Source organism: Ruditapes philippinarum, unplaced genomic scaffold (genome assembly GCF_026571515.1).
Source record: "Ruditapes philippinarum isolate M1 unplaced genomic scaffold, ASM2657151v2 ctg1521_1_1_1_1, whole genome shotgun sequence".
Lineage (NCBI taxonomy): Eukaryota > Metazoa > Mollusca > Bivalvia > Venerida > Veneridae > Ruditapes > Ruditapes philippinarum.
This window is the reverse complement of record NW_026853157.1, coordinates 165,142-185,577: the sequence shown is the minus strand read 5'-3', so window position 1 is coordinate 185,577 and position 20,436 is coordinate 165,142. Positions and strand designations below refer to the sequence as shown.

General features: G+C 31.0%; 1 protein-coding gene across 1 annotated transcript; it reads right to left on the bottom strand.

Annotated features, from left to right (window-relative positions):
- Positions 1-517: 517 nt before the first annotated feature.
- LOC132735293 (uncharacterized) lies at positions 518-19,384 on the bottom strand. Its single transcript, XM_060722236.1, has 3 exons — positions 19,210-19,384; positions 1,856-1,972; positions 518-1,548 (listed from the first exon to the last, which is right to left on the bottom strand). Exons 1-3 carry the CDS (start codon positions 19,262-19,264, stop codon positions 1,370-1,372), a joined length of 351 nt encoding a protein of 116 aa, XP_060578219.1. The 5' UTR covers positions 19,265-19,384; the 3' UTR covers positions 518-1,369.
- Between the last annotated feature and the right edge of the window lie 1,052 nt (positions 19,385-20,436).

Below are 20,436 nucleotides of genomic sequence, written 5' to 3'. Positions count from 1 at the left end.
GATATACACGCCTTTAAATGCCCTTTTCACCCCTTCCCTTTTTGTTGTCTCAAATGGTGAAAAAATGCCTTATTTAGGCCCCCAACACTTGTTTTGTTTGAGAAACGTTATTTAAAAAAGTTACCACTTTTTCAGTACTTTGAAATCAATTTTGATGAATAAAATCAACGCAAAATAGTGATTTTTGACAATTTTGAGATGTCCCCTCGTTGCCATGGTAACAGGAAATTTAAGACTGAGCATGTTGTTACAAAGGCAATGGACCAGTCAAGATTTGTGCCAAGTTTGATTATAATTGAAGCAGTTTTTATAGTTTTATTGCAATTTGAACTTGTAACGAGAGACTTTTCAATGAAAACAGCCATTTTCACAAAATGCTCATGCAGTAATTGGTTAGCACCTATCTAAAGGTTTCAATGTCAACATTTAAATGAGTCACCATGATCGAGTGTCCTTAAAAATTACTAGTACTTTGACTTTCCCACACACTTTTTTTTACATTTTACCAAACACTAAAAAGCTTTTATTGATTTTATTTTGGTTTCTGTTTGAAGCATTGATCATTGAAACGTCCAACAAAAGTATGTGACAGATCAGGTAAAGAAGGTGGTTTGCTTACCACTTAATAGCATACAATCACTTTCTAATCAAAGTATGGTAGTACATTGATGGGTAAGATCTTTTACATCTGTGATAATCTTTCGACATCATTGATGTCCGAGTTTTAAAGATGACTATTTTCAGGTCGACAACTACAGATAGGTTTTTCATCGATGTTTTGCTCATGTAAAAGCTACCAGATTCAAAAACGAAGTTCGTTTCCAATTGTTCTTTTACTGATAAAATGTCTTTACATGAATTCATATTTATATAACCATATTAATAAAATTATTTACACATTTACTGAATTATTGCAACATAGATCAATCATTTCTTTTATGTTTCAGAACATAGTCGAATGTCGTTTACAGTTTTTAAAGAATGCAACATTTTAAGTGAAACATTTCTATTACAATTATGCATTAAGTAGTATAAATTCGTTGTTTTTATCTTTAACAAAGCTTTAGGCATATTAAGAGTATCATTTATAAATCTTTAAGCGTAATGATATATTGCATGATTCACACAACTTTAATGATACAGCAAAAATGTATGCATGCTGATATATATCAATGATCAAACTTCAAGCATGATATTATGTAATTTATTAAACTTTAAGCATGAAGGTCCATATAATTAACATAGCTTTAAGCACGAAAGTTCATATCATTTACACATCTTTAAGCACGAAAGTTCATATCATTTACACATCTTTAAGCGTGAAGGCTCATATCATTTACACATCTTTAAGCGTGATGGTTCATATAATTTACATAACTGTAAGCATAATGGCGACAATAACGAGAAAGATCGTAGATGTTGCTGTGGCTGTTTGCATTCTACTTCCGTTACACAGATCCTCATCGTTACATACACATATTCTCAAGTTGTTGGTGTTGCTACATCCAGCAGATTTTGCCGTTTTCGAACAGCCCCGATTGATTATAGCTATAAGTATGAAAAATAAATTGTTTAAAATAACAATTTTTGAAGCTCATTTGAACATGATTGTATATGTTAATGTAACAATTTTGCATTATTGGCAACGAAAATGTCGTTCATAAGAGATATAGTTCAGTTTCCTCCGTACAAATTCTTATTATAAATTTTCATTCAAGAACATTTTCGCAAAGTTTTTACAGTTGTCTTGAATCAATATGTTTTTAAGGTACAATACTCACTTCTTATTTTTCAATGTATGAATTGCCTTTATACTTAAGGAGTTCAAGAACAGAAGAAAGAGAAAAAAACCTACTATCATTCTGATCTGCAGTCTTTGTACAAAATCCACCATTGCAGTCTACCTTATTTAGATTATCAGTGTCTGCGCCACAGTTTGTTGAGCAGGTGTAGCACTTTAAACCGTCAACTACTGTAAAATATAAATTATATCATCAATATACATGGATGTGTATATAATATTTTTATAACACTCTATATGTTTTATTGTTATGATATACATGTATTTTAGTTTTGTTATTCTGTATGTCTTAACTCTGATTTCCAATTTATTCAGCACCAAGTTTCAATCGTTCACTGGACTAACCAGTTCTATAGTCATCGGTGGCAACGTGGTTGTAACGAAACTAAGATTCAGACCAATTATCGTTCGTTGATAATTATGTATACATTATAATGTAATGTATTGAGACCACCAGTTTTACCTAAGGTTGTAATGTCGCTTTTCACTGGATAGTCGTGACGTTTATACTCGTATAATCTTATATACAAGGCAGCTTTCAATCAACGAAGAAATCACATTTTTATCCTCTAAAAAGGAAGTTACCTGTATAATAAATTCGATATAAAAATTCCTGATACGTTTTATGGCCGTATATAAATGGTCGTTTGCAATGTCTATTGGCTTGTTTAAACCTTTCAAAATAATGATATAAGCATGAAACACTTGTACTTCATGTACTTATATTTCATTAAACCAGACAAGCATGATAAGTTTTGCAACTACACAAAAGTGTGTTAATATAAGTTTGGGTTCATTAAAAGTATGCTTATTGCTTATTGTAAAATGTTTATTTTAGCCCTATTTTGTAGAGAAGGTTAACACCTTATTTGAACCATTCTAAAGTCTGAACCTTTAAACAACCAGTACTGGTATCCACAGAAGGCTTAAAGTAGTTACAGACACCTTCACCACCAGGCCAAAAGTTAGTTACATAACTTTTCCCACACTTAAAATTTTTAATATCTTAAATCCTTTGCATAATCTAACCAAACCCAGTTTATATAATGAGAAAAAATTTAATCACATGATAATAATGAGGAGTAAAACGCATGTGAACATTTTACTTCTGTCATGTAAACCTAATGTTTGCTTTTATTATGAAAGTGATGTCTTGTCATATACTAATCTATCCCCCGTAAAGAATCGTTCCATGTATTATATTTTGAAAAAGAACACACACTAGGAGGAATGTTTAGTATGACAGTTGTGATTGATATATTGTAATAAGAAACATGGTGTACAAGAATTTCGTTGCATATTTTCGATCATTACGATAAAAGGACCTACCGAGAATGAGTATTATATCATAAGTTGTAAGGATATGACACTTCTCTCATTTAAACTGTTCAGCATGTTTTAGCTTTCATTTGATAGTATTGTAAATTAAAGAAATAACGTGATTGATTCAACAATACTATTCCTTATAGATGTAATTTAATGTTACAAATATTACACAAATTCCTTACACAATTTCCTGCAATTGAATTTTCTTTTAATTCATATATTATCTTCACTATTAAAATATAATGAATGCAATTTCAAAATACAAAAGAGATTTCATTGATCCCTTTCATGGAAAGAAGTGATTAATGCAAGCTATCGTCCACACATCTTTGCACCGTCTTAATGAGCAATATTCAACTTTTTACTTTAGGCTTAGAATACTTTTAAAATTTGAGACTTGTATTTGTACTTGCGTTATTCAATGTTGCTCATTTATGCCCCTTTTCGACACAAAGACTCAGTTAACATTTTCTCTTAAAATTACTTAAGTTATCAATTTAAAACTTGTTCACTGTCAATGGCAGTAAGTTTGCATTTTCGCAAAATTGTCTACTTTGATTTTATTATACTATACAGCACTGACAAAAGTAAAACGTAATATCCATGGACATAGCTTGTTCATACATGCTTGCTTTGAATACAATTAAAACATAAAAAGGGTTATTTAAGTCTGTTTTATAATATGTATGTAGTTTAAATCGTATACTGCAATTTGTTTGTACTAGATCTGGCTCCTTAAGGCTTATTTGAAGAACAATGGACAGGTAGATTTTTAGCACGTGGTTTTCGTGAAAGATATAAATGCACCTATCAATTTAATACACACTATTAATACACACTGTGTTACATTATTGGAGTACAATACATTATCGTGAAGTGTTAACTGAAAATAAATAATGAAAATGGTTAAAGAGAGTACACGGTCGAATTCAAAGAAAACGCACAAGGGAACTGATGAAGATTCAGCTTCCGTCGCTTCCGTCGCACAAAGTCCTAAACCAACGAAACCACAGAAAGGGCAGAAACATGATCAACAAGTTGGGCAACAGACACTTGATAAGCATATAAAGTCTTATGCAGAGCTAGAAGAGTTATCAGAGAGAGATATGTTGAGAAAGATGCAAGAAACTATAAACACTCTGGTGACCCAGGAGTATATAGAGAATAAACTAAAAGGAATGTTGACAGCAGACCTCATGGATCAAAAGCTAGAAGATATGAAAATTGTGATTAGAGATGAAGTTACAAAAGAGGTTATGAAAGAAGTATATGTTATAAAAGATGAGGTAAAAGTTCTATCTGACCATGTTTCGGGTATGACAACTATGATAACTGAACTTAGAAACAATATTTTGGACATAAACGAAGAAAACATGTGTCTTTATGGAAAGGTTAAGGACCTCAAGCAGGAGAACGACAAGTTAGAAGAAAGACTAAATGATCGAGAGCTAAAGCTCAGAGCGCTAGAAGAGAAAAACAATGCACTGGAACAATATACACGCCGCAATAGTGTACGCATATATGGGCTAGAAGACGAATTTAATGAGAAAGACACAGATACTTTGGCTAAGGTTCTAACTTTTCTTCAAAACAAACTACAGAAAACCCTCTCAAATTCAGATATAGATGCTTGCCACAGATTAGGAAGATTCGATGCAAAGAGTCACAGGCCGGTTCTTGTTAAATTTGTCAGACGAACCACAAAATTTGACATCATACGAGCCCGACGAAACTTGAAAGACTCTGGCAAAAGCATTCGTGAGGATCTCATCCATCATAACGCAAAACTTCTATCTGATGCACTTGATTACAATGATAAAGTGGAATCTGTATGGAGCCATGAAGGGAAAATTATTGCTTTACTTCATGCTTAAAGACAATCGAAAGATCGCCCTCCGTAGTATAGAAGAGCTTAACAAAGTGGCTATTGAAATACCCCCTCCAGGATCGAAGGCACTCACCATTGGAAAAACAACCAGATTCTCCACTCCTAAGGGTACTTCAGGTTTAGTAACTATATTCTAAAAGTGTATAAAGTGTTGTGGGTGACAGTTGATTTCTTTAAATGATATTGATAGATAAACTTGTGTCAGTCTGAAACAACTGGAATTTAAAACGATTGATATTCATTCTGGACAGATAGTCAAGTTTACTAACGAAAACAGTTCATCAGATATAATTATACTGTTTTTGTTGTTGTTGTTGTTGTTTGTGTGTGTGCAAATTTATGTAAAATAGCTGTAGTTTCCATAATATTTAATTGATAGTGTAATGAGAAAGACATGGCAGCTCATTTGATATTATGTTGCAGATAACTTAAAACTTGTTCCCCTTCATTTAATTGTTTATATTGTTTGGGTTTTTTCTTCCTTTTTTCAGACAATTTGAATAACATGTGGTTTTGTTATTGTCAATTGAACAACACGTGGGTTTGTTATTGTTTACCAGTGCTACACGGGTTTCATTGGCTTTCTAATGGCTGTGACGCGTTTTAGATTTTCTATTTTAAGAAACGCGGGAACTTATTAACCAATCAAAGTCGATTGATAGGTCACGAACTCTAAATTCGTCACATGACCGTCTGCTAACCTCTGTTGAACTATGACGTCAATTTATCACGCATCGTGTGTAAATAGTAATGGCCGCGCCCATGACATTGAAGGGATATATTGAAAAAAAGAGGAAAAGGCCGTTAGCAATAACTTTAGATAAGTATAAAGCGCATATTCTAGTTATTGGTTCACTGTGGTATTAATCTCTTTATTTATGTAACGGTAATTCGTAAGAAATTATGCATAGTATACCGAGGGCCACGAATCTCGCGGCAATAACGCTTTTACAACGAATAATTTATGTAAATAAACTTACCAAATCTAATAGTTTTCAGAAACTTTAAATTTCATCCAATTTCTTCAAAATGACACATTCGTACAACGAAGAAGTCACTCAGTAACAGTTTAATTAGGTCACCAAATGTCATATTGTGGCAGCCATTTGCAATCAGGGGAGGCTACTAAACTCGCGGTAGACTGGTATACAAGCACATTTGTCTATTGCAAGGTTAAAAACAACTATTTTTTTTAAGTCAGGAAGAACTTCAAATCATATCATTGTCACAACAAGTTAACTAGTAAATTCAACAACAATAACATAAAAACTTTTGCATTTTTAACAGACAGTCTTAATTTATTCACAGCATTTGCAGAAGAAACTGACACCTCTTCTGATACTTGATATTTCACAACAGTGTGTGAGATGTACCCAGTGACCACATGTGTCACATTGAGCCCACTTAAGGATTACCAGACCTGGATATCCTTTCAAATGTGGTGTAAAAGAATTTTTGCACTGGCAACAGGGCTCAGAATCATCTTCTAAAGAGGAGTCCTCACTTTCAGTGCTTTCATCAAGATTTATTGGTCCACCTTTGTTACTATTTAGTCCTGATGTTGATGGTTTAGGGTTAGTTTTTATTTGACTAACATTTGCATTTACTTTTGTCTTTTCAGATTTCAGACTATTTGCCTGATGTGTTTTCTTAATTCCTGATTTGTCATGATTTTCTTTAAGAATCTCCTGATTTTTTTCAGAATGAAGATTTCCAATAATTTTTTTTGGAGGAATAGATTTTTTCTTTGGTCTTGATTTTACAACTGTGGTTGTGATTTTTTTACTTTTGAGGAATTGATTTCCTTTTTCAAGAGTTGATATTTCAGGGGAAGCAGTTTCAACAGGACTATTAATAACCTGTGAACTTACATTTTCCACCTCTGTTGTGCAGGGAGCATGCTCTGATAGGTATATCTCTGCTGGAGCAGTTTGCTTATTGGATATCACATCTGGATTAAAGGGATATATCCAGCTTTCTTAAAAGAATGTATAATATTGTCAGGGCAAAAAGCCTTAGCATATGGCCTGGCAGTCAGTTTTTGCAACCTCATATCTGGAAATATACCGTCCTGGGTTGGCATGCATATATAATTTGCATTCACTGTAAAAGTGGCGCTTCATAGGGCCAAATATGCCAACATCAAGGGGTTGTGTAAGATGAGATGAAGTGTGGCGGCAGTACAAAGAGAATAACATTATTTTTTTTTGCCCAGTCTGTTAAAGTCAAGGAGATATGTGCTTTGCATCCATCATATAAAACAATAATCTTAGTATCATTTCTAAGATTGACATGCTTTGAAAAGTGGTTATCATGTATGACTCAAACAGCCCACGGTTTACAAACCCACTCTCAGACATGTCTCCATCAGATCCAGGGGCACAACCTTCAAGAAGTTCATCAATCCAGCGTTTTCCAGGGAAGACATAAAAAGGGGTATATGATTTCCAATGGCATTAGCAGATCCAATTACTGTAACATTTTTTGATTTTTCTGATACCACACATTGGGGCTTAAACTGCTTTCCACAGACAATCTTTGGAGGTCTGTGCTCAGTTGAGAATCCACTCTCATCAACATTGTATATATTTTTGAGGTTTGTCTAATAGGTCATTTTCTCTTAATACTGTGGACAGCTCATTGAAGTAGTTTTTGATAACTTCTGCTGAGGCATTCTTTGCTCGATTAAGGATAACTTCTGTGGTTTCACAACTTTTAATTCATCCGAGTTCCTCTTTATGAACGCTTGCACCCATCCTTTACTTAGGGAGTTTTTAATGTTAAGTTTCCAATTGACTTGGCATAATCTGCTGATATAACTCGGAGTTCACTGGAGCCATAACCATAACCTATAGACGACATATAAACAATATGTTGGACTAGCTGTCTCTCTTCAGCCTCACTGAAGAGACGTGGTGCCCCTAAACAGCAATCAATGGCAACATTATTTCTTGTTCTATCTCTAAGAGTGCTCTCTGGCACCCCAAACATCCTTGAGGCTTTATACACTGATGCTCCATTAAGGTAAGCCTGGTATGCCCTTTGCAAATTTTCCCTATCATAAGGCTTTTGTCTATCGGTGATAGTTTTCACTTTTAAGTCCTGAAAAAAAAAATAATATAACTTATCCCAGAGGAAATAACTCAAATAAGTAAAGCTAATTTTTGTTGAAATATATTAATGATGGAAAATATTTAGTGGTTTCACACCAAATTTAGTGGCCTGGACACAGTCTACTTAATTTGCATAAAATTTAGCACTTTGAGCCTCAGTTGTTTGACAGACGATGGATGTCATTGTTGGATTTGGGTTATTTTCAGGAACATGTGAGTGAAATTATTGATAGTTTTGTTTGAAAACGTTAAAATATTATTAATTGTGTATATTTACTTACCCAAATTGGCGGCATGTTGATGAAAAATATTTCTTTTGTAAGCGTGAAGAAATCGGGTCACGATTGTTTATGTTTACAACGGCTAGGTGGCGCTTTTGTAAACACCGCGAGTTTAGTGATACCGCGAGATTAATGGCCCCGATTATATAACTTTGTCATATGAAATCGCGAAGAAATGAATTTAATCATCGACATCAGTAAGGTTGTAAATGAAATATAATCTATTTTATTTATTCATAATTTTTATAAAGTATGCGACATCTTAATGTTGTGTAAGTTAAAAGCCCTAAAGAATTTTCTTTACTTTGTTTATGAATGAACGCGTTACTTTGTGATAGATTTTTTCTTGCAGCGAATTGAAGAAAACAGTCAAAACTAAGGGAAGCAAAGATATCCGTGTAGCACAGCATGTAATATTATAAGGTAATTTTGTGTTCACTTTTTGTTTAGATTGTAGCAGAAGTGTAAATAACCTTCTGCTTGGATATTGTTATATGAAATATTTTTTGGGCAAGTACCTGTAAAGTAGTACTGATGCCTAGTTTTCTCTGTATAAGATAATGACTTTTTATGCAATTTTTCCAAAATTCAGTAAATGTCCATATCCTTTTAATGAATTTAATTAAAAAAAGAATTGTCTTATGGTGGGTGTCTCTTGGGGTTGATGGGAGTGTGGTGCACAGTTGTGGGTATGCAAAGTTAAAGGTTATTGATTTTATTTCAACTGTTCTTAGTAGTAAATGGTGCTACTGTAATTACATGACAATATCTAAAGCATACGAATTAGCGTATTTTAATTATTTATTATGACAAATAAGGTATCAATCATTTCAATGAATGTTCAGGGTATGGCTGATAGGGCAAAGCGTAGAGATGTCATAAATTTTCTTAAAAGTAAAAAATACTCTATTTGCATGTTGCAAGATACACATTTCTCAAGTCAAGAAGAACATTTTATACGCTCAACGTGGGGATATGAAACTTATTTTTCCAATTACAATACCCAGTCACGTGGAGTTGCCATATTTATTAATAATAATTTTGATTGTAACGTAAATGCTATTGAAAAAGATAATGATGGTAATTTACTTATCCTTAATTGTAAAATATGTGAAAAAGACATAACACTAGTAAACTTATATGGACCAAATAAAGATACTCCTCAGTTTTATGACTCAATTTTGGACAGACTTTCTAAATATGAAAATTCTTTGTATATTCTTGCTGGGGATTTTAATTTAGTGCTTAATCAAGAAGTAGATTGCCAAAATTACTTACATTTGAATAATCCCAATGCTCGGGATAAAGTTCACTCTATTATTTCAGAGTTAAATTTAATCGATGTCTGGCGTGAAAATAACATAGAAAAAAGAGAATATACATGGTTTAGGCATAATCCAATAAAAAAGCACGTTTAGATTTCTTTCTTATTTCAGATCAGTTATATACTGAAGTTGACTGTACAAAAATATTACCAGGGTATCGAACCGACCATTCATTAATTTATATGTGCTTAGAATTTGGAAAATTTAGGAAAGGGAGATCTTACTGGAAATTTAACAATTCCCTTTTACGTGATGAGGCTTACATTGTTAAGGTAAAAGAAGTCATCTCGGAAACTAAAAGACAATACTCAACTAATATTGTAGAAAATCTAGATGAATTAAATGAAATCCCAGCACAGGATTTAATTTTCAATATCAATGAACAACTATTTTTTGAAACTTTACTCATGAATATTAGAGGAATAACAATATCGCATTCATCATATAGGAAAAAACAAGACATAGATAAAGAGGGAGTTATTTTAAGTGAAATAGAAAAAATAGAAAAAGAACAAGATATAAATTATGAAATATTGCAAAACAAAAGATTAGAACTTTCAAATTTGAGGAAAAAGAAAATGGATGGTGTACTTGTAAGATCAAAAGCTAAGTGGATTAATGAAGGTGAAAAGCCAACTCGTTATTTCTGTAACCTCGAAAATAGAAATTTTGTCTCCAAAGTTATGAGTTCGCTTAAAAATGTCAAAGGGGAAATTTTAAATACACAAGAAAAAATTTTGAAAGAAACAAAGAATCATTATGAAAGGTTGTACAACTTAAGAGAAACCAGTGATATTTCTTTAACTAGTCTACTTGCAGAAAATCAAGATATTCAAAAACTTACTGAACAAGACAAACAAAAAATTGAAGGTGTTTTAACTTATGAAGAAATGTTGAATTCTCTAAAGCGTATGTCAAATGGTACAAGTCCCGGTAACGATGGATTTACCACAGAATTTTTCAAATTTTTCTGGTCTGATATTGGTATATTTTTAGTCAGGTCAATTAATTATGCTTATTCAGTTGGTGAGTTATCAGTAACACAGAAACAAGGGGTAATAACTTGTATTCCAAAAGGAAATAAGGATAAGCTATTACTTAAAAATTGGCGACCAATATCTCTTCTAAATGTAGCATATAAAATAGCTTCCGCATCAATTGCATCTCGTTTAAAAAATGCCTTAGATAAAATCATAAATCATGATCAAACTGGTTTTCTTCCTGGTAGATTAATGGCGTCAAATGTTAGAATGTTATATGACATCTTATTTCACTCTGAAAAATATAATATTCCAGGATTGTTATTACTAATTGATTTTGCCGCTGCGTTTGATACTGTTTCTTGGAAATTTATGCATCATGTACTAGAATTTTTTAATTTTGGTCCCTCTTTTAGAAGTTGGATCAAGTTATTCTATACTAATACAGAATCATGTGTTATTATAAATGGCCACATGTCAGACTGGTTCAAACTTCAAAGAGGTTTTCGTCAAGGTGATGCCCTATCGCCATACCTGTTCATCATTTGTGCAGAGGTACTGTCAATATTAATAAGAAAAAACAAAGATATCAAAGGTGTTATAATTAATGAGAAAGAGTATAAGATTTCACAGTATGCTGATGATACTAGTATATTTTTAGATGGCACAGCCAAATCTTTAAAGAATACCATGGAAGTTTTAAAATTCTATGCAGAGATATCAGGCCTTAACATTAATATGGAAAAAACCAAAGTAGTCTGGTTTGGCTCCTACAGAAATAGCCAAGTAGTTCTTTGTCCTGACTACAATCTAGATTGGAACACTGAAGTTTTTACAGTATTAGGTATTAAATTCTCAACAGATCTGAAACAAATTGTAGATTTAAACTTTGATTTAAAAATTGAGGAATTAAAAAGATTATTTGCTTCATGGTCCAAAAGACTAATCTCTCCATTAGGAAAATTAGTAGTTATAAAGTCTTTGGCCTTGGCAAAATTGTACCACCTTTTTTTAAGTATCCCTAATCCACCTACTGAAAAAATCAATAAAATTCAAAGTTTATTTTACAAATTTTTATGGAATGATGGTATAGATAAAGTTAAAAGAATTATTATTACTCAAGATTATAAATACGGTGGCCTTAAAATGGTAGAATTGAGCTGTTTTATGAATAGTTTAAAATTGACTTGGTTAAGACGTATTGTTCATAATGACAATAAATATAGTCAGTTGGTAGAAAGTACTTTGCCTTGTATACATAATATTTTTAAGTATGGAACAGATTTCATAAAAACAAAACTAAGTTGTGATATAAATCCTTTTTGGAAAGATGTAATGAAAAGTTATATGAGTCTTTCTATGAAAGTTAAGCCAAAAACAAGTAAAGAATTTTACTCTATTAATTTATGGTACAACCCTGGCATAAAAATTGGAAATTCTTGTGTTCATCTAACTAGATGGATTAATGGAGGAGTCCTATTCTTAGGTGATTTAATCAGTCAGACAGGTGATTTTTATTCATTCAATGAATTTAATGAAGTATATAACATAAGAAGCAACTTTCTAGAATATATGGGGATTATTAGAGCACTGAATGAGTTTTTAGAAAGAATTCATGCCAGAGATCTACCTAAGGAATATAAGTATAATGTACATATTCCTCAAACACTAGGCATAATTCTTCATGATAAAAAAGGTTGCCAACAGATTTATAAAACTATGATTGAAACCGGACAATATCCTAACTCTCTTTTGAAATGGAAAAATGATTTAACAGAGGCTGTAGAAACAGAGTTTCAATTTAATTCAATATATGAATTACCATATAAATTTACAAAGGATTCAAAATAATCTGGTTCCAGTTTAGACTGAACCACAGAATACTTGCCACAAATTATTTGTTGAAAAAAATGAACATTGTAAATAACGATATATGCACTTTTTGTAAATCTGAGAGTGAAACTCTTATTCATCTTTTCTATGATTGTGAAATTGTCAAAAACTTTTGGAGAATATTACAAAATTATGTCAAAGATAAATGTAATATTACTTGTGATGATTGGAATGTTACTGACATTCTTTTTGGTAATACAAAATATGACAAAGTCTTAAATGGTTTGATTTTAAACGGAAAACATTACATTTACTATTGTAGAGTTAAACAAATAAGGCCTTCTATTTCTAATTTTAAAACTCAAATATATGCCAGATATAAAATTGAAAAATAGAATACATAGCTAAACAGAATGATACATATGAGTTGTTTCAGACATCAGGGCAGAAAAACAAAAACCAAGTAAATTTAGAATAGTGTTTGTGTATTCTGTGTATTAATGAAGTTTAAGTCATGTATTATTATTCTACAACTTTGCACGTCACTGCTGCGGCACCGGGAGACACCACCAAAAAAAATCTAAAATTCCCTATTATTTGAAATTTCAGATTTGAATCTGAGATAAAAACCCTTCTAGTAGATTTCACCGAACCCTTTTTATTTTCTCCATTTTTTATATCCTTTTTCTTTAAAAAGCATATTTATCCCATAGGTACAAAATTTAAATATGGTATTTAAATTTAAGCATTCATTATTACATTACTTCAAGCTATAGAGTAAAACTCTAAATATTATTAAAGGGGGAGGAAGGAATGTTTTTTTTTTCCTTTCCTCTTCTCAAAATCACTGTACAATATGAAAATCCTCGATTGATTTAGAATTCTCTCTACTGCATCAGAATAAAGCAATATTGATAATAGTTATGTACAAATGATATGGTTAATACAGGTTCAATTGAAATCAATGTATTTGTACTGATTAATATGGTTTCATATGAAATTACTGTATTTGTGCTGATTGATATGGCTTCATTTGAAACTATTGTATTCGAACTGCTTAATATAGTCTCATTCAAAACAGTTGTATTTGTACTGATTAATATTGCTTCATCCAAAACTACTGTATTTGCACTGATTAATATTGCTTAATTTAAAATTATTATATGTGTACTGATTAATGTTGCTTCAATTGAAAGTATTGTATTTGTACTGGTTAATGTGGTACTGGTACTGTTTAATATAATTTCGTGGGAAACCATTATATTGGTACTGATTAATATTGCTTCTTTCGAGACTGTTTTGTTGGGGTTTTCTTTTTGGACTGATTAATAGTATATTTGTACTGATTAATATGGCTCCATTTAAAACCATTGTATGTGTACTGATTAATTTTGGCTTTAATTGAGAGTATTGAATTTGTATTGACTATGTACTTTGATGCATGATTACAGTCAAACCTGTGACCAGGGTCTTACAGAGGAGAAATATAACATTTCCTCTATAGACAAGAAGAGGTCTTTATCAAGAGAAACCTCTATCTGTTAAGCACTGTAGGGTTAGTAAGGGTGGCTTTTGTTATGAAAATGAAAAATTAGTTTGGTGGTTTTGACACAGTTTTGACTGTTTATTGATTGCCAATACATTATATTGACCAAAAAATATTTCTGTTACATGTTTTGTACAATATGGGAAATAAAATGTTAATTACAAAAAAAAAAGATCTGGCTCCTTAAGATACATTCTTTGATACAATATTTTAAAATTTAGCATGCAAATATCTTGCTTTTTTTGTTATAAGATAAACAAAATAAGCAGTATCTCTAAATAAAATGAGCAGTCGCAACGTTTAGGTTCTTTCCGTCAGTTTCGAGATAAAGATTATAAATTATCGGCGAGGTGTTCCAAATGTAAAATGAAGAGTTAATTAATCTAGTGAGAAAATCGGTTTGATATCATGGTTATGACAACTGCATGTATATACACATATAACAAATATGCAAACCAACAAACAGCTACCTTCTAAAGCTAAAAAAAATACGATCATTAACTTTTAAAAGAAGATACATTTTACATGGCGAGTAAGTTAAAATATACTGTAATTTTATATATTATATATATATATATATATGACTGGGGAGGACGTATACCTTGATACATCAAGCATGCCGGGAAAAAAAGAAACTGGATATATTTGCGCCAAAATTGAAATCACTAAATAAAGATACGAAAACGACTTTCACATAGTTGGTTTTTATAACTTAAAAAGCTATTTATTTTAGATTACTGAAAGTTTATAACGTATAACGATTTAGCGATAGTACCTTACGAATTCATATGTAGGATTGTTGCGAAACGGTCATAACTTATATGATATAAAACCAGGAGATACAATCATTTAGCGCAGACGTTTATGAAACTTAAACCATTAAATAATATGAATTGTTTTTTATATATTTGAATATTTGTTTATTAAAAAAAATTATTCGACTTTAGAAAGTAATTTGTAATGTTCACAAGATGATTACTTTCACAATTTGTTTTTAAAAGTAATTAACTAAAAAGTAAATTGCCAGAAAATTAATTTAAAACGAGCGAGTACGAGTTTTTATGTTAGATATGCACAAAATCGTTATGCCTTGATAAAAGTGAAGATTTTTATATAAGGCTAAATATGCCCAGTAACCTTTGTAGTTATATATTTTAATAACCAGTTACTTAATTTAATTAATATTTCCTGTTTAATGAATGATAAAATGCGAAATTTTATTTATAGTGATAACCATAAATAAGACAGGATAACATTTATAAATGCAGTAACTACCCCTAAGGGTAGACATGTGTTGATGTGCCTACCTGCGAAAATGCAGGTGTATAAGTGTATTTCAAATTTGAAATTATCTACGCATTAAGAAAATAAATATTGTAATACAAGTTTTATAACACAACATTACTTCACTGAACCCTATAATCAAGAGTTTCATAATGATGGTAATGTTGTTGTTTTTGTTACTGTTACTGTTGTTGTTGCTGTTTCTCTGGCTGCTGCTGTTTCTTGTTGTTGTCGTTGCTGATTAAAGTTTATTTATTATTTATTTTATTTGTTTATTCATTTATTTTTTTATTCATTTATTCATTCATTTTATTTATTTATCTATTTATGTATTTATTTACTTATTTATTTATTTATTTTATTTTTTTAAATTTAATTTATTTATTTATTTACTTATTCATTCATTCATTCATTTATTCATTCATTTATTTATTTATTTATTTATTTATTAATTTATTGTTTTTTATTCATTTATTCATTCATTCATTTATTTATTCATTTATTTATTTATTTATTTATTTATTTATTTATTATTTATTTATTTATTTATTTATTTATTTATTTATTTATTTATTTATTCGTTCATTCATTCATTCATTCATCCACTCACTCATTTATTTATTCATTCATTTATTCATTCATTCATTCATTTATATATATATATATTTTTTTTTATTTATTTATTTATCTGAACTGGAAATATAAACGATCATCGATGAATTGTATTTAAGACAGAACCGCTTCAACTTTTTATCATTAAAAATAACACAATGGAATGATAGAATGAACCGTTTATATCGAAGTTATATCGGCCAAACTATGATAGAAAAATATATTTATATCATATATATAGAGGACATTTCAGTATTTTACGATAAATAGAGGATTTTTTTTCATCGAATTGTATGAAAATAAATATTTCATGAGCGGTGGCAGCCACGAGTGAAATATAAAAGTTTTCAAATCACAAGATTAAAATAAATCCTGAATTTATGGAAAAAAAACTTGAATTTTCTGTTTGTTATATGCACGTTTCTCTTTCTGACATTACAATTTGAATAACTACCCCAAAAACTTTGTGTTTTGGTTAAATTTAAAAGAAAGTAGTCCGACATGACACCAGTGGAAATACGGAATATATGTTTCACTGCAGTGAAAAAATATTTTTTTACATTAAAAATACAGAACAAATACGCATTTTTTTTAATCAATATTTCTCGATATTTCATTTATAAGTATAGACATACTGCGTCAATTGTGTTCATGTGATTATTCTCCATTTACAACTTTCATAACCATTTTTATTCTCAAATAAACTTTAACCTTGTATCATGTTTAAATATCTTCAAACAAGCCATTACATTAAACATCTTAAAATAAGATTAATAAAAAAGATATATTGAGCAATGCAAATGATGTGACAGGAGTTGCCTCGTAAATCAAGTTTTAAATTTACACGCTTTAATTAAGGTATGCATTTAGTAAATTAATTTAAAATTACAAACCAGTTTTATTAACTATTATTTTCTATCTACGTTGGCGTTGAGGATAGGCCATTGTTAGAAAAGAGTGTGATTTGTAGACTAGACAAGTCACTATGAACATAAATCTGGTGCAAATAGCAATATATTGTTAGCGGTCCCTAGTATTCATGATATTAGAGTATATTTTAAAGTGAAATAGTCTGTAATACCATAAATAATAATTATGTTGATAGTAATCAGTATCATACCTGAAAACAAACCGCAAAATAATTATATATGGATGTTGTTTGTTAGTGTTAGATACATGATCCGATATGACTTGTCAACAAATATATATATAGCTGATAATAAATTGTTCTAGAAAAAATATTATTACTCATCATATATATATTCATAATAAGTCACTTTAAAACTCGACATTTTTTTTTTTTCAAAAGTATTTCGTAACATTATCAGAATTGTAAATTTTTACTGTTTTTATCAATATTTTAAATAAATATGGAAAATGTGCGCCTTGTACACCAATCTACTTTAAATAACTTCAATAATATTCATGAAGTGAACTGTCATGAAAAAAAATGGATGCATTGACATGTTGACTGTAATCATTGTATTGTGCACAAGTAAAGTAATTTTATCTATGCTATGTTATTACAGATATCACTTTATAATAAATTAATTCCATCTTATTCAGGCGGACAGTCAATAGAACGCAAATGTAAATTTACATAAATTACCATAAATTACCATAAATTAGACAGGATAACTTTCACAAATAAAGCATCTATACAATAGGGAAAACAAGTGTCGCTACGCCAATCTGTCAAAATGCATGTGTATTAAGTTTATTTGAATATTAATTTATTTACGCATTAAGAAAATAAATAATTGGTATAATACAAGTTCTGTTACACAAGAAAACAAATTATCAAAAGGTTAATCGTGTCTACGAGATAATAAAATGTGGGGGAAAATCAAGAGGCTGTCACGTGGTTGGAGATAAAGGCCTGGTCACACAGCCCGAACTTTGTTGTAGCGTTCCTTAAACGGTAGGGAGAGGGACAAAAAATAGACAACGCTCGTTACCGCGCACAAAATGGGAAAAAAAATCGAAAACACGGGCGTTGCCTTAGCGGTGTACCGCTGCAGTTGGCGTTGTTATAGCTTTGGCTTAACGGTAGCGAGCGTTGGTTTAGCGATGACACCTCCATACCAACGCCAAACCAAAGTTTATTACCGCAATGGACCGCTGCTTCAACGCCTGACACCGTTCGAGCAATCCCGAGACCGCTCGTTAAATGCTTGAATCCGCTCTGACAAAGTTTGTACAACGTTTAATCACCGCCTGGGTAAAGCTGTGGTGGTCCAGCGTTCAAAATTTCACGAACTTGCGTCTAGCGGTGCCAAACTTTGACTGGGCGTTGTCAGAGCGGTGGTGAACTTTGCCGGAGCGGAATATTTCCCGCTCCTCACCGCTCGCAATATTTTGTGCAGCTCAAAACTTTCGGAGCGGTAGGAGGGACCATAAGCGGTGACCGAGCGTATACGGCGTTGCCTTAACGGGGGCCAACTTCTGGTGAACGGTAACGAGCGGTGATGATTTTTTTTTTCACCGCTCCAGGAACGCTCCAGCAAAGTTCTTGCGGTGTGACCGAGCCTTAAATAGTCAAAGGATAGATTCGTGTCTACGAGATGGATAAAAGGAACACAAACATTTACTCGTGATCCTGTTTTAACAAAACATATTCCTTTGTGACCATTAATTAAAAACGTTTGGCAACTGGATAATAAAAGAGTGTTTCCTTTGCATCTCAACTATGACGTCTAAGTGCTTGGTCAGAAGTTCTAAAAATTTTAATGTTTTAAGCTTAAACTCAGATCGCGGGTACCAGATCGGCCAGAAACTAGTATAATTATTATAATGTATACTGAACGACTTGACACAGAGCTCAGATAAAAAATATTTTTATTATCTCGAGACTTAACGTGAATTGGTCTATAAGAAAACGTTTGTCATACAATGAAAAATTTCGTTGAACGTATTTAGTGTCAGACCACGAAGGACATATTGAAACATGATCAAATAGTATATATAATTATATAGCAGATAATAAAATGTTCTAGAACAAAATATTATTATTCATCATATAAATGTTCATTCTAAGTCAAAGAGAAGTATGCCAACATTTTGTTCAAACAACTCTTAATAAGATAACCAAATGATATAATTATATTGTTTTTCTCAATATTTGAAAATTTTACGGAAAATGTTCACATTGTAGACTTATCAAATTTTAAGAAAAGAATAAGGATAAAGAACTGAATAAGTTTAAAAACATTTCTCTTACCTAATAGTTGAGCCAGAACAATTCCAAAGAGCGATACAATAACCAAAGAATTCATTTTGCCGACTTATGAAAGGGTGAAATTATATGTTACAAAACTGTTTCTCCTTTTTACCCTTCTCGCTTGATTCAGTTCATTTACTTAAGATTCGTGATACAGTGGATACATTTGAATAATTTTTGATAAATCGTTTCATTTACGTAATTGTGGAGGCTGTAATCAGTTGTTAAATCATCCGTGAATGTATTATATGTACTAAGCTGTGCTCTGTTTGGTTTTTAATGATAATTGAAAACCATCTAGACTAGTTTAAATAATCATCATTGTTAGCTTTTTAAGTATTAAATATTTTATTATCTTGTTTTTATAAATTTGAATCAATACAAAGGTCGACATGAATGTGATGAAAAAAATGAAAACTCAATTTCTACATCACGTTTATTTTTATTAAGGCCTTTAATTGACCTAACAGTCTAAAATATTCGCTTGTAAAAATTTTAACCAAATTGTAAATATGTAACTTTATATTTTCGTATCTTAGAGTTTTTTTCGATAATGCTGTAAAGGTATTTTACTGCAACTATTATAATATTAATAATATCCCTACTTTTTTGCTGCGTGTATGAGTTAGTTTGTCATGTAATTGAGTTAAGCGTGATGTACTTTGTCAACGATTTGCATTTAGCTTCTTATACCACTTCTAGTTTGGCAAGCAATCGATGCTTTCACATAGCAATTGTTATCTCCCCTGGTCGACATTTTAGGGCCATTCCCAATATATGATGATGAAAATTAACTTATTGTACCGTTGTTTCTTTACCTAGGAACCTTTCTAAAATGTTAAATAGGCTTTTGTAAAATTCAAAAAGTGTAATCAGTAATTATATGTAACATTATTTCAATAACTTAAGTGGTTCAGGTAAATTTGTTCTGCAGTAATATTTTATAGAAATATCAATCTGTAGGTGACTTCTTTATTGCGTGTTTGCTTAAATTTTGGTCAGGAGTTGGTTTTACTTGCTGTACCTAGCATGGAAATTGCCTTCCGCTTGTTGTACCGTTACCTTTTTTACATCACGAACTAATTTCTCATAAAAAACATTCTTCACAAGAAAATCTAAGTGCGTGTTTGAATCATAGCTTATATATTATATATATCATATTTATAGCCGCTATAATCATTGCATATTTAAATGGTTAAATTTAATAAATTTTGTTTTAAGTAAATG